The 14,283-nt window shown below is 37.5% G+C and overlaps 1 protein-coding gene and 1 long non-coding RNA gene across 6 annotated transcripts; one reads left to right on the top strand and one right to left on the bottom strand.

The window, feature by feature from the left end:
• The first annotated feature begins 1,183 nt into the window (after window positions 1-1,183).
• LOC135583028 (tubby-like F-box protein 6) lies at window positions 1,184-11,325 on the top strand. Of its 4 annotated transcripts, none has more exons than XR_010486681.1 (7): window positions 1,184-1,999; window positions 2,691-2,778; window positions 3,704-3,833; window positions 4,555-4,734; window positions 6,908-7,382; window positions 8,235-10,031; window positions 10,970-11,325. XR_010486681.1 is itself a non-coding variant. In XM_065107405.1 (6 exons), the coding sequence occupies exons 1-5, from the start codon at window positions 1,646-1,648 to the stop codon at window positions 7,374-7,376; spliced, it is 1,221 nt and encodes a 406-aa protein (XP_064963477.1). In that variant the 5' UTR covers window positions 1,184-1,645; the 3' UTR covers window positions 7,377-7,382; window positions 8,235-10,132. The 4 variants fall into 4 exon arrangements, 2 of the variants coding, with proteins under 2 accessions (XP_064963477.1, XP_064963534.1); XR_010486677.1 differs by having other exon boundaries at window positions 10,961-11,325; XM_065107405.1 differs by lacking the exon at window positions 10,970-11,325 and having other exon boundaries at window positions 8,235-10,132.
• On the bottom strand, window positions 9,655-14,169 carry LOC108951761 (uncharacterized). Of its 2 annotated transcripts, none has more exons than XR_001976337.2 (4): window positions 13,624-14,169; window positions 11,485-12,422; window positions 10,376-11,049; window positions 9,655-10,148 (listed from the first exon to the last, which is right to left on the bottom strand). It is a non-coding gene; the product is annotated as an uncharacterized LOC108951761 (long non-coding RNA). The 2 variants fall into 2 exon arrangements; XR_010486711.1 differs by having other exon boundaries at window positions 11,485-11,832; window positions 13,624-14,168.
• Between the last annotated feature and the right edge of the window lie 114 nt (window positions 14,170-14,283).

The following is a 14,283-nucleotide window of genomic DNA, read 5'->3' as shown; positions in this document are numbered from 1 at the left end:
CATCCTTAGCATTTCAGCCATCATGTGTCAATTAATCCGTTAAGACAAATAACTATCGTGTTCTTTAAAGTAATCAGTTGGGTGCAAATTAACAACTTCTAAGTCACAAAGTCCAACTTTGTTTTCACATTCTTACCCTGAAAATTAATCCTACCCACATATTTTATAAAGGCGTTCGTTAGCTTATTTAAGGAAGACTTTATAGCTAATCTGTCATCTTGTATACAAAGAAATGCCAAATTACCTATAAAAAATTTTGTAAACAGGTCAACAGATGACGCAATCAAAAATTAATTTTATAAACTAGCATTTTTTTTTAAGTTTAAACTTAATTATTTTTTATTATCAGCCTAATAATCAAATTTCTGAATTTTTGTATTTATGTATACTGTACGGCTCAAAAGAGGACTAATTATAAATTATTTTATAGTTAGACCTCTTTGATATTTTGATATTTTGATTTTAAAAAAATATATTGAAATTAAAAAGTGAAACATCTAATTTTAATTATTCTAACACCATTGGTTTTACCGATGGAAGTACAAAAATAATAAGCAAAAATATAATTTCAACGTCTCAGTTATATTCTCAGTGGTGATGGATGATAGTATCACCGGGAGTTGCGAGTAGCTATTATGGATAAGGACGTAAAACAATGATAAGAGTTGAGGCAAATGGAGAAAAAGAAAAGAACGATGCGGAAGTCGACGTTTGCATCTCCATCGACGTCAACGCACACGCAGATGAAGAGCGACAAAAGAGTCGTTCGACATCTTTTGTCGACGTCAATAATGATGCGAAGAAGGATGGTAGATTCGACGTTGATGCGATTGTTGACCAGTGTTGATACGAATGCAGAGTGTCGGTATTTTTATCGTCCTCTTTATCTTCTCTCTTTACCTCACCTTTCGTTGTTAGTCTCCCTCCTCATCCATAATAGTCATCCATGAGTCTCAACGGCATCGTCATTCGCTACCATTAAGAATATAATTAAAATATTAAAATTATTTTTATATTTTTATCGATAAAATCAATAATATTACTGTAAATGGAGATAGATGTTATTATTTAAAATTCTAATATAATTTTTTTTAAGTTTAATGACCTAAATACTAAAGAGATCTTAGTAAAAGCTAATATATAATAGCTCCTCGAGGACAGCAGGCAATCACACGATAAATCTAAATGTCTCCTCCTCCTATCTTTCCCCCCTTACCCACCCGCTTCCCCAATTCTAAAGCTCCAAGAGCTTCCCTCTCTATATTCCCATACTTCACTCACCGGCTCTCCCCTTTACCCCTCACCTCTGCTCAGATTTCCCCATTGGATCCCCGAATTCTTTCGTACGATTGGTGCTTTGAAGGAACGATTCTGAGATTCGACTCCAATTCTTCTCATTAATCAACATTTCTCTGTGTCAGTGAGTCGAATCTTAGAAGGGATGTCGATGGTGTTACTAGTTGCTTCTACCCTCCGTCAACCGGGAAGTCGGTCCATCCGCTGTTGTCTTTCACGGTAGCTGCGATGGGCTTCTAATGCTTAATCCCGAGATCTACGCCGGAGATCTTGGATGCTGTAGGGTGCCGGAATTGGATCGGGTTCGATCGAATTCTAGCGTCTTATCGTAGGATCTGGTGGCGGATCGATGTCGTTCAGGAGCATAATTCAGGACTTGAGGGATGAATTGGGGAGCATTTCGAGGAAGGGCTTCGAATTGAAGATGGGGCATGGGCTGAGGTCGCGGTCGCACAGGGTGGTGCACGACGCTCTGGGCCCGCCTTTGGTGGGCGCGCTGAGACAGAGTTGCTGGGCGAACATGCCTCCCGAGCTGCTGAGGGATGTGCTGGTGAGGATCGAGGAAGGCGAGGGCTCGTGGCCCGTGCGGAAGGATGTGGTAGCCTGTGCCGGCGTCTGCCGGAGTTGGAGGGACACTATGAAGGAGATTGTGATGACACCTGAGCTGTCGGGGAAGCTCACCTACCCTATCTCATTGAAGCAGGTATGGCCGCTTGTAGTGTTCTCAAATCAGCCGCTTCTTTTTATTTTTCTTTTTTGTTTGGCTAATCACTCTTTTGGTGTTTATCTTCTAAAAAATCTGAATTTGTTTCTTATAGTTAATCAATGCAAACTCTTGAGAATCTGGCCATTTTGACGTTCTTAGAAAAAACTCAATGAGTTACTGATTCATGTGATCAATGGTAGTGAAATGCTAAATACTTGGTCCTTTATGTTTTACCAATCCACAAGGGAGGTGCGTAGATCCTATTACAATGCATACAGGAATATTCATTCATGAGTAATGAGCAGATGAACCATAACTAGATCAAAGAAAAGTAGTTTTGAAACAATCAAAATTGTTTTTTTCTGTTTGCCCACCACAGAGTCCATCATCTTCATTCTTGAAGGATTTGGATTAAGGAAGGCATGCATGATGCAGTAGTATATACTACAGTTAGGCTGCGACCTACCATTTGTTATCTTGATATGTTTTACTAATCCACAAGGACCTACCATTTTGGACTCATCACAATCTAATCTGATGGGATATATATTTACAATATGATGCTCTTGAAATTACCTTGCACTAGGATATGTGTTCTTCTTAATCTATTGTTGGCATTCGTCAATCTTCTCTCCTATTTAATCAACTTTGTCGCTTATTTTATTCGAGTCTCTTCTATTATGTGCAGCCTGGGCCAAGGGACTTTCCTCTCCAATGTTTTATAAGGCGAAACCAGAGTACACAAACTTACCATCTCTATCTTGGTCTTACGCAAGGTAAGGCTTTTCTCATCCTATGAACTAGTGTCCATTTTCAGACTTGATTTTTGTGGACTTGATGTAAATCTCTTCTGTATTATTATTGAACATCATGCAAAATGGAATGCTGCAACTTCTGCTACATTCACTTGTATTAGTGTAGTTTTCAATCAGATTAGCAGTTATTAAGTGTCATTTGAGTCTACCACTGATTAAGTAGGTTCTGACAATTTGGAGTTTTTACTTGCTTTAACAACAACAACAATTGGCCACACAAGTAGTGTGATTTTTCAATGGAGCTAGTTTAAACCATGAAAAGAAGGCCTTTTAGTGAATATCCTACACCTGTTCACCTAAAGAGTTCTTGACTGAATTTAATGACATATTGGCATCCCATTTAGTACATCTTCTGTATCGACCAACCATTTTACATCTTGACTCGGACAATAACCAAGACATTGATTGTTGAGAAAATTGGCAACGCTAGACAGGTCCACATCTCTAATTCCTTTTATAAATTACTCCCCTCATCTGGCTCAGTCTTGGGGCTCACAACATTTTAGGGTAAACCATTTATTTCGAGAAATTCTTGATCTCATTCCTGGTGACTAAACAAGCCAGCATTTGTTCACAAAATTTCTAGTTATAACTATCAAATCGTTGGTGGTTTTGTTATATCCAGCTCAAGAAAAAGGAACTTACCCACGTCAGTCTGCAACTGATGTGTTCAGCCTCCAGCTTTTAGAATGGTTTAACTATTGGTTCACTGTACATTTGGTTGTAATAGGAAATTCTATGCCATGTCTTGAGGGCATGCCATATACCTATTTCATATTATATGATTGTTGATCACAAATGTGTATACCTTGTTTTATATGCACATTACATGGTATGCATCCAAATAACATGACGGCACCATGCTGGCAAACTCATCATTTTACAGCACTGGCGGCTGATGGCAAGTTCCTGCTTGCTGCACGAAAATGTCGGCGTCCTACATGCACCGAATATCTCATCTCTCTTGATGCTGATGACAAGTCAAGGGGAGGTGGTACATACATTGGGAAACTAAGGTGACTGTCATATAGTGTATTATTTTTTATTCATGTCAAGAATGATATATTTCTAGTCTGAATATCAATTGCCAAATTTCTTGCGGGGGGGATAGAACTGTGAAAAAAAAAGAAATGATTAAGAATATCATGAGATTTTTATTGTACTCAAGAGAAGTGCTTCCTTATAGGCCTCGGTTTTCCAAAACCTGTTCTGTTTTTTAAGGGTTAGTCTAGACAAACAACTTGTTATCATAAGTTGCAGAAAAAAAGATCAATTTAGTTTTGTCTTCTAGAAATGCTTGAAGAACAGATTCCTATAATCATAAAAACATATATTTTGAATTTGGCTCTCTTGTTGGTTTCTCATTCACTGGAGCCATAATGATTTTTATTTAAATTTGACGAATGCGTAAGGTCATAATTTATTATGTGACTGGTCTTCTGACAGTAATAGAAATCTTCAACTAGACCTGGCTGCCCAAAGTAAACTGCAAGTAGGAATTCTTGTATGAGCTGTACACTCATATACATGCTAGATAGTAGATAGAATTAATGAAATCCTGATTTGTCACTTACAAACTGCAGCTCTTATTTTACTTCAATTGCATCATATGTGTACTCACAGAAGCCTGATATGAACATCACTTGGAGAAATTATCTACTGTTGATTGCCTCTTTGTTTTAATATAAAAAAATTGTGGCAGTGGTGTATTATTATCTTGATTTCTATTATGTACAGATCTAATTTTCTGGGAACCAAATTCACTGTCTATGATGCTCAGCCACCTCACGCTGGAGCTACAGTCTCAAGGAGTCAGTTGACTCGTATAATTGGTCCCAAACAAGTTTCTCCCAGGGTTCCTGCTGGAAACTACCCTGCTGCCCACATTGCTTATGAGTTGAATGTGTTGGGTTCGAGGTAAATCATATGCCAACTTTTATATAAAGTTAATTTGGACCTTGGCTTTGTAGAAACAAGGCAATAGCATCTTCACCTGCATTTAGAGGCTAATTATTTGTAGCTTAGTACACTATGTCTCTTTAATCTTAGTATTCAGATGGTTAAGTGTCTTTAGTTTCTTAAGAGTGGACTTTAGAGATCTGGACATGCAGTGTGAAAAAAAGAAAAATGAAATCAAGAATATCATGACCATACAGATTCAGAGAACAAACATATAGTTTGGAGTGAAAATTTGTTCATGCTAATTGTGAAATGAATCAAATTCTGTTGATTTTGGATAAGAGACTCATCTAAACCGTTTATCTAAGATGAGGGATTAATAGATTGATCCTCCTTCAAATTGATACCTGAGAGGTTTGCCTACAGTTAGAACATAGATGGCTGGGAAAGAAGCATGGTTCCTTCAAATAACCAAGATTCTCCCTTTGCTTGTCTGAACTTCAAATGGATCAGTGGCTATCTAATAGTGATTTTCAAAGGAGGGAAAATGATCTCTATATGGTATGATGGCATGCATCAAGAGAGACATCGAGCTACCAGTATTTCTCTCCTTTTGGTTGGGTTGCCTAAAATATACAGTATTGAAAGAGGCTGACAAAGATCATTCCCCTCCCCTTCAAAAATGCATAAGCAAGTGACCCTTCTGTAACCTAGCATTTTATAGTACAAAATCAGAGAACTTAAATATGTTACTATCGTATATACTGGGGAAATCCTGAAAGAAAAGACGATGGGTGACTCCATGGATTTCTTGTTAAATAGCCCGTGATTCACATAAAAACCAACTACCAGTGTCTTTCTTAGAGCTAATTTAGTGGTTCAATTTTAGATTTATCTTCCACAACTGCACTTCATGCAGACCCGTCTTCTTACTTCTACCCTTCTCTCTCTTTCCTCTTTTTTATCCATGTCTGTGCCTGTGTTCCCTTTGTTACTATCTAGCATCCAAATCTATGCAATAACAAATTCCTTCCAATGCTGAAGTAATATATGAATTCAATTGTAATATCCACAATGAACCACACATTCTCCATTCTGATAGACCTTATTTGGAGCTTTCTACATGGGACTGTTAATTGATGTACCAATTGAGGGTATTGTTTTAATGTTTTAATCATTAGATCTAACTTACATGGTAATATCTTAATTGTTGATAGTAGGTTCATGGAATTTATTACAATTTTGTGTGATGATAAACTCTCTTACAAACAGATTATGGTTAATCCACTTTCTTTCTGTTCATCTGATTGTTTGGTAATTGGAGTTATGCCGGGGAATTTTCCTGCAATTGGTTGTTAGGGTTTGGCCTAAGTGCTTGTGTGAGATTTGTTTCTAGTTTCTGGCCATAAGCTACTATAAGAAAATCAAGCTCTTCTGATGATACTGCCCCTTTGGAAGTTAGTTCTGGGAGAACTGAGAGAGAACATCATACAGTCTTATACAGAACTTATTGTATTGGAAATATTAGCACGTGAAGCAAAATTCTGTAGAAGATTACAAGGTTAAAGAGTTCTTGGTAAATATATTGTGCATTCTCCTAACAGGAACATAGCCTAAATTTATATCTACTTAAGCAGATGCTCAGATAGAATCTGGCTCATATACTTTGGTAGTGGAAGCTTACACAGAATAAGATTAGATGGTGTAACTATTCCTACACTGATATAATTAGAATGTGTGTCCTTGATGACTGGAGTAACATGCTCGTTAATTTTGGTTTCTTATTAATGAGATTCATGAAAGTGTAATTGCTTTGGGAAATTTCCTGCTCGATCAACTCTTAAGAAATTTCTTACAAACATAGTATCATCAACTGAAGATTATGCATATGTATCTAGTTTTTATATGAGTGGAGAAAAATTATTAGGATTGTCTTAATTTCAAGCACACAAGTACTTTTGTTGTCCTACATGCCAAGTGTATAGTTTTGATAAATCATAATGCTCTTCAAATTAGCAAGGTTGGCTTGGGCATTCCTATTCAAGCACCACACTTGTTTTCTGGTTTGGCGATTATAAGATCTTTCGGTCTATTTAGCTTTAGATATCTGTAAAAGTCCACATGCTCTATGTAAAATATGTGATAGTGATGGAATGTGCATTACAATATGATTTATATGATTAACTAGCAGAGGTCCTCGAAGAATGCACTGTGTCATGGACTCGATACCTGCTTCTGCGATTGAACCTGGTGGAATGGCTCCGACTCAAACAGAATTCTTGCATAACAGCCTCGATTCTTTTCCATCAGTTCCATTCTTCAGATCCAAGTCATACCGCACGGAAAGTTTGTCAGGATCAATATCTGGCTTGAAAGAGGAAAAGTTGGTTTTAAAAAACAAAGCTCCAAGGTGGCATGAACAGCTTCAGTGCTGGTGTTTGAATTTCAGGGGACGTGTAACTGTTGCATCAGTGAAGAACTTCCAGCTGGTGGCCTCTGAAGAGAATGGGTCATCTAACCAGGAGGAGGAGAAGGTAATTCTCCAGTTTGGCAAGGTGGGGAAGGATTTGTTCACCATGGACTACTGCTATCCAATATCAGCATTTCAGGCATTTGCTATCTGCCTCAGCAGCTTTGACACTAAGATAGCTTGTGAATAAGACCAGGTGCAACCATATTTTCTTTTGACCTATTCTCTAACTTTGCTGCAGTGACTAAATTTTGATATAATGATTGTTTAAAGCTGATCATGAATAAACTCAACGGTGAGGCTTAGGCAATCAAGAAGAATATCAAGATGTTATTCAAGTTAAGGCATTCTACCATAAGCCAAGTTTGATCATTAGTGTTTATCTGCTAGTTGAAGTAACTAATAATTAAGGGAAAACCCTAATTTAATTACTTTTGATGATTACATGGAGTTGCTTCTGCTCACTGGAGTAGATATTTACCAAACCTTGTCTTAGTTATACATAATGGAACAATACATTGCACATTTATCAAAATTTTGCTTTAAATAATTTCAGTAGCTGGAAACTGCTGTTTTCTTGGTTTTCTTAAGTGATGGACATTTGAATAAAGCTTTGGAGAATGTAACAAATATTGGTGTAAATTTTAGGAGGGATGGTAGGAAAAGCAATTTGATTGATACAACCGGTCAACTAATAGTCTCTTGCCTGGCGTGCAAAACTATTCCAGCAGTGTGCTCAGAGCGTGATTGTGATCCCGACTGGTTTGTGTGCCATTTCAACACTCTGCCTTCCGTTTTATCGCACATTTGTGTATTTGCTTTTAAAATGCAATGAATGATGCTACAGAATGCATTATGAATTTGGTTTGCTTGCATCGAGCAGTTGTCTGTTGTCTTAGTAGGTTGGCGTAAAAGCTATTCTGCGTGTAAATTTTAAGCGTTCCTTCTTATTGCAGAAACTGATAATAATTTGTTAGATTGGCATATCTGAACTGTAACGCGGCAATCAAATATCATTTTCACTTGTGAGAACTGAGATAATTTGCAGTGTCCAGGCTCTGCTACAGCTGGTAGCTTCTTGAAGCCATAAGCATTTCCTACATCAACAAGGGAAGGAGACTACCTACATTCTGGCATAAGGATTTTCTTAGAGGTTTGTGATTTTGTTCGTTTCATTTATATGTTTACTTTTGATGGTAAAGACTTTATATAGATCTCAAGGACATTATGATTTATTATTTTTGTTGTCATAATTATTGTGTAGGAAAATAAAGCCTTTCTTAAAATTTTTATTTATGCAATTACATCTAGAGACTTAGGCTACCAAATGGGATAAGATCATAATTTTTATTTGACATTATTCATTCATTTGCAAATGACACATCTCTCAACTCAACACGTGATTTGACTTCAAGATCTTTTAGTTTTGAGATCAACTTAAATTGTCATTGTACTTTCATCTCAGATGTGCACCTGAAAACGATTGAAGACACGAGTTCTTCCATCACGGTCAGTAGTGAACAATATTGGGGAGAAGCGTTACGGGATAGTGGTAGAGGGGCAAATACGCTATTTACTGAACTCCCAAAGGATAGATGTGTAAAACCTCCATAAAAGTCATACCGGTCAACCAAGCAATCACATAAATGCATGAGCACAATTCTCTCGTATCAACCTTTCTTCAAGTCTTTCTAATTGCTAGGTCAACACAAAGTATACTAGTCAACCAATCTCATATATAGTGTATAAGCTCAGTTCTGTATCCAGCATCTTATTTCCCATCAAGTGCTTAATGCTACCCGATTGGTAGGTCAAAAAATGTTGCGGTCCACATGAAATAGGAGACAAATACCTATCCAATCTAATCTACCTTAAGTTATTTTCCAACAATAAACAATTGCTTCTTATCATAACAATAACAACAAGACCACAAAACTCTAACTATTTAGGGCCAACTAAGTCATTTAACTCCTTAAAAAGTCATTACTTCTTACCAAAATAATCTATAATTAGAATCGAAATCTAAGCTAGAGTTGATTGATTAAAATTGGAATTACATTAAAACAGCTAATCCCATTAACAGTACTGGTTCATGAATTCAGGAACTGGAATCAAAATCCCACACACCAATTGGGTTGTGCGTTATTATTGATATTAAAACAAGTGGCTAGTCTCTGGATCGTGAACGCACATGTCAAAGCATTAGAATTCAAGCATCCATGCCTAGTGCTCGTTAAACATTGAGTAGTCAAAGACTACAACATTGAGTAATACTTACCTAAAAGAGCGGTGATGGGGTCATCCTTCATTTATTTTAGATCAGGATTCAGTCAACTTCCAAGTTGGCGCAGCCCACGTTTTTACAACGTTAACAACGCACCTGCCACTGTAGATAGCATGCAGCAGTTAGTGCTGCGGGCCTTGACTGGCGTTTGGCCTTGTCAAGTCCACAGACTAAGATAAAGAAATCAAGAAATAAGCTAGATGATGGCGATATTCTAACTGCTCAATCATAGAGTATTGGGAGTTTAAAGCTGGAAAGCTACCACTTGTGTTCATGACTCTATAATTCTTGGAACCTCACCTTAGTTCTTCTTACCTCTCTCTCTCTCTCTCTCTCTCTCTCTCTCTCTGCCTTCTCCTATGGGGAAAATTTGCTGTGGAGCAGCAGATGATGATGATGGAAATGGTGGGATAGACATGATGGGCTTCCTTGTTGCAGTCATCATTGCGTTAGTGCTGATACTCATCTGCAGCCAACCACCCCGTCGACGAGCGATGGTCACCGTTTGCCCCAGTCGCTGCTACTGAGGGATTGCAGCAGCCTTCAACCTTGATGTTCCAAGTATGTTGTGTGATGTTTCGATCTGCTGTGTCACATAGAGATCATTCAACATAACTGTTACTATTATATTTGATATCGTAATCGTATCCATGACTTTGGCAGATCTTTCAGTAGTAGCTGCAGATAAGATGATAAACCAAGAAACCATCTTTAATTGTCTGATAATTCTATTTATAGAAATCTTATATGAATGATAAGCCTCATGTTCATCAAATTAAGAAAATGATCATTTCTATTTTGCTAAGCAGAGTTTGATTGGATAGAATTTCCAACGAGAATCATGTGAATACTTAATGCTACTCAGAGATCAGTAATAACAAGAAAACGAGAGAGCTGCTACATACCAATTAAGAGAATGACTTTGCAATCTTTGGGACTCAATTAGCAAGTAGCAACCAAAATTGGAGGACCATTGTTGAAGCATGCATTAAGTTCCCTGCATCTGTATCCCAAGCCCAATCAGTTGACTTTCGTGCCTTTCTTTTTTCCTTTCTCTTCCTTGAAGAATCAGCTGCTCCCTGCTCCTGTCTGCTGTCCTTACATTTTTTTTCTGCTGCAGTCCTCTTCAACCAGTGGTGCGGAAGATCTTAATTCTCTACATGTCATATCATTCTCTATCTTTTCTTCTTTTTATCTGCATTTCTTCGACTTCATAAGGGCGGGCCTTGGTACAACGATGAGGTTATGCCCTTACGGCCCGAAAGACAGGCCTCTTTAAACATTTAAAGGGAAGGCTGCATACGTTGATCCTCGTAGAACCCACATTGGCGGGAGCCTCATGCACTGGATGCCCCTTTATTTCCTTTGCTTCATCTACAGTGATTTCATCAGAAATCTGCAGATCACTTGTCTCTACCTCGGCCACTTCTTTGTTCTTTTTTCTTCTCTTTCTCTCTTCATCACCACCCTCTTTAATAATGCCTTTGCAGCAAATGCAGATTCTGCTTCCTCAGCAATCCTCTTACTGGAAAGATAATCCTCCCTGTCCATCAGCTGACTACTCTGTGGCTTCTTCAATCTGTTGACCAAGAACCACATCAGTTTAAATAAGTAGACAGACAAAAAGCAATTACTGCATCAACTGGAAGTCAACTCTTAATCTGTCTGAGGAATGTGTGACAGAAAGATGGTGGAGAGGAAAGCTTAGTCGTGGGAAAAGACCTTGGCATAAAAGGCAAAATATCCTGCCACAAGTTCCCATTATTCTTGACATCTCAAATTAAACCAAAATGTCAAAGCAGAAAGCTGATATATGGGATTATAAATATAGTTCTATCTGAGGAATTTGTTCTTCCTTGTTTTATCAAGCACTTGAACTTGAGAGGTTCTTATGATGCTTCTCTATGAAGTAACATTTATCAGTAAGTACAAAAACAGGAACTCAATACAAGGTTTGAAACACATAGGGAGTAAAGCTTCCAAAGAGTCACCAATAGTAAGATCAAATTCATACCTTTGCAGGAGTAACGAGAGAACCTGCACCTTTCCATCTATCATAAGCCTCAATTTTGGCATGCCTTTTGAAAATATCGAATAGTCCATTTTGCTCTTGGTTTTCCTTTTGATTCTTTATATTTGTTTCTCCATAACTAAGGCCATAGAAACATCAAACTTGTATGACAGAAAAGAATAGTCAATATTCCAGAAGTGACAGGATAACTCATCTATTTGATAGACATTTGGTGAAGAGTACTAAGTGCCAGCGTGCAATTTGGCCTTCAAAGTTTTTCTTTGAGATCAGAACCAAAAGTGTTGTTCTCATGTCGCAGTGCCAGATGTGGAGACATCTCATTGATCTTCTCTGCATAATCTCAACCATTTTAGCAAATCAAGTTCAATTAGACTTTGAATGTAACGAAAAATAAAGTTAAGTACAACTGATGCAGGCCTTCTCTTGGCAACCAAAAAATTCAATCCAGCCACCGACCAAGACAAAAACAACAAATCATTCCAAGTCAAGAATTATTAACATACGAATGACCATAAAGAACACACATTAATTTCACTTAACCAGAAAATAGCATAATGTAGGACAAACATTAAAATGTCAAAATGCCAAAAAATTATATAAAAGAAGAGATTAAAAACAGAGATTTGTTACTATAAGTTTAGAACAAATCACATCAATAGTTATAGAGAATTTCTCGGAATTGTGAAGTAGATAATTAATGCATCAATTCCTGCATGACAATGACACCATACTCTATATAAAGCTCATCGGCCAGATTTTGTACGCACTTTATTTTACAGTTCATAACATTAGTTGAAGTTTAATAGTCATCCTCTATGTTCACAGCAAGTCTCTGTCTCTGTCTGTCTGTCTCTCTCTCCCACCCTCCCCTTGTTATTTGTCATTATCTCATGATGGTGGTACACTTGACGACACAATTCCTGCACCTAACATGTTGAAGTTACATTCCATCCAACCCATCAACAAGCACAAGCAAACATACCACAGAGAAACGAAGGGAAGGAAAAAAAGAAGAGGTAAGCTGAGACAGAATAATGGCAAAACATACGGTTATATCTGTGAAATAAAGGATATATTAAATGTTGAACTAGCTATTCAATTGCATTTGTCAAATATCATTATTGTTACAAGGTTTGCCATCCTTCATCAGTACAACTACAAGTATATCAGAGAAGGATAGTACATCAGATCAGAAAAAAGGCGAACAAATAGTAGCCCTTAACCTCTAAGAAAATAAATGTCATTATACAAAAAGGAGGTGCCATGAGATTTGTGAGTAAAAAAAAATTTCATAGGCATTTCCTTCAACCAAAGTTTTTACTATTTCTTTATGTTAATTACACTTCACCACATGATGAAATTAGAGAGGCATTGATAGTACAAAAGAGTTGAAGCACTCTCTTTGAAATACAAGTGGATACATTTTGAGTCTTTTGTATTACATATATAATAGTTTCTAGTTGCATTGCCTCATCCCAAACCCTAGTTTACAAAGTAGAATTCTATTTGTTATAATCCTGAGGTAGGGGATGGCAGTCTCAGATTGGATATCCTTCAAGATTATATGATCTAGATTGTTGAATCATTAGAATCTGAAAACATTAAATTTAAGGGTATTAGCGATACCAAAGATAAAAGGTTGAAAGGTTAAGACACACAAGGCCAAATATCAAATAAACATAGTTAGAAACATATATACAACACCTTAGAATCATCATGCTGATTTTAAGTCCTAATTTGCAAAACTTTGGTATTCCTAATCGCCTATCGTCATGTCCCATGACACATTTTTAATGTCTTAATCTCATCAACATTATTCAATTTTATTGATACAAACCAAGACAAGCAAAATCCATATCAGAATTTCCTACTCTAGTCTGCGATTCACTATGAAAAGCATTAACAAAAAAGATACCCGCTAAGACCTGATCGGAACTCATGTGGTCATTCCATTTAAACCTTTTGATGCAAGAAAAAGGGACAAAAAATCCATGAACTATAAAACAAAATATACCATGGAAAAGAAGTACGATCACATATGTAAACGCGACAAAAAAATATTTAACTTGGGAGTTCCTGAACATAAGAGCCACAATAAGCTACATATGATAAGTGCAATACCTGCATAGAAAAATCAGGTTGATCACCTTTGAGGCTAACTGACTTCTTAAACTCCTGTCATAGATCCTGAAAACAGGAATTACAGAAACTGTGCAAGAAATCAAAAACCAATTCATAGCATATCGTCAGAGCGATTCAAAGAGTAAGTTGACTGTTCCATCACGACCAGAGCAAAGAATAGGTCTCAACCATGTTAACTATGTCGAGCTTTCCTTAGGATTTCAAGCAGCTACAACACATATAACATGCTCAACGTCACGCTCTTAATAACCCAATAAAAAGTAAAACGAAAAGCCGGTCCGGTCCCTCACAGCTTCAAATGGAGCAACAAACGCCTAAAAGCAATCCCAAAAGGGGTTCTGCAACAAGGTCCGACGGTGAAGCCTTTCGATCTGAGAGGGAAACAGTCCGGAAGGATCTGGTTCAAGCTCGAACCAATCGAGGATTAGGGTTTCAAGGATGCAGCGTTTGTTGCCCGCTCGCCCCATCGCCGGATCGCAGCAGCAACGATGGAGGCGCCGAAGAGAACAAGCAGTTACTTGTGAGGTTTTCGAAGGGGTTATAAATCAACGAGTGGGGGGCTCCCTCGGGCGACCGGACAGTAGGATCCAACCGTTGATACATGTGCAAAAGAAATCTCGACCGTAGGTTCCTTTCCAT

Source organism: Musa acuminata, chromosome BXJ1-1 (assembly GCF_036884655.1).
Source record: "Musa acuminata AAA Group cultivar baxijiao chromosome BXJ1-1, Cavendish_Baxijiao_AAA, whole genome shotgun sequence".
NCBI classification, from domain to species: domain Eukaryota; kingdom Viridiplantae; phylum Streptophyta; class Magnoliopsida; order Zingiberales; family Musaceae; genus Musa; species Musa acuminata.
The sequence above is the reverse complement of the archived record's forward strand: the minus strand, read 5'-3'. Positions and strand labels throughout refer to the sequence as shown.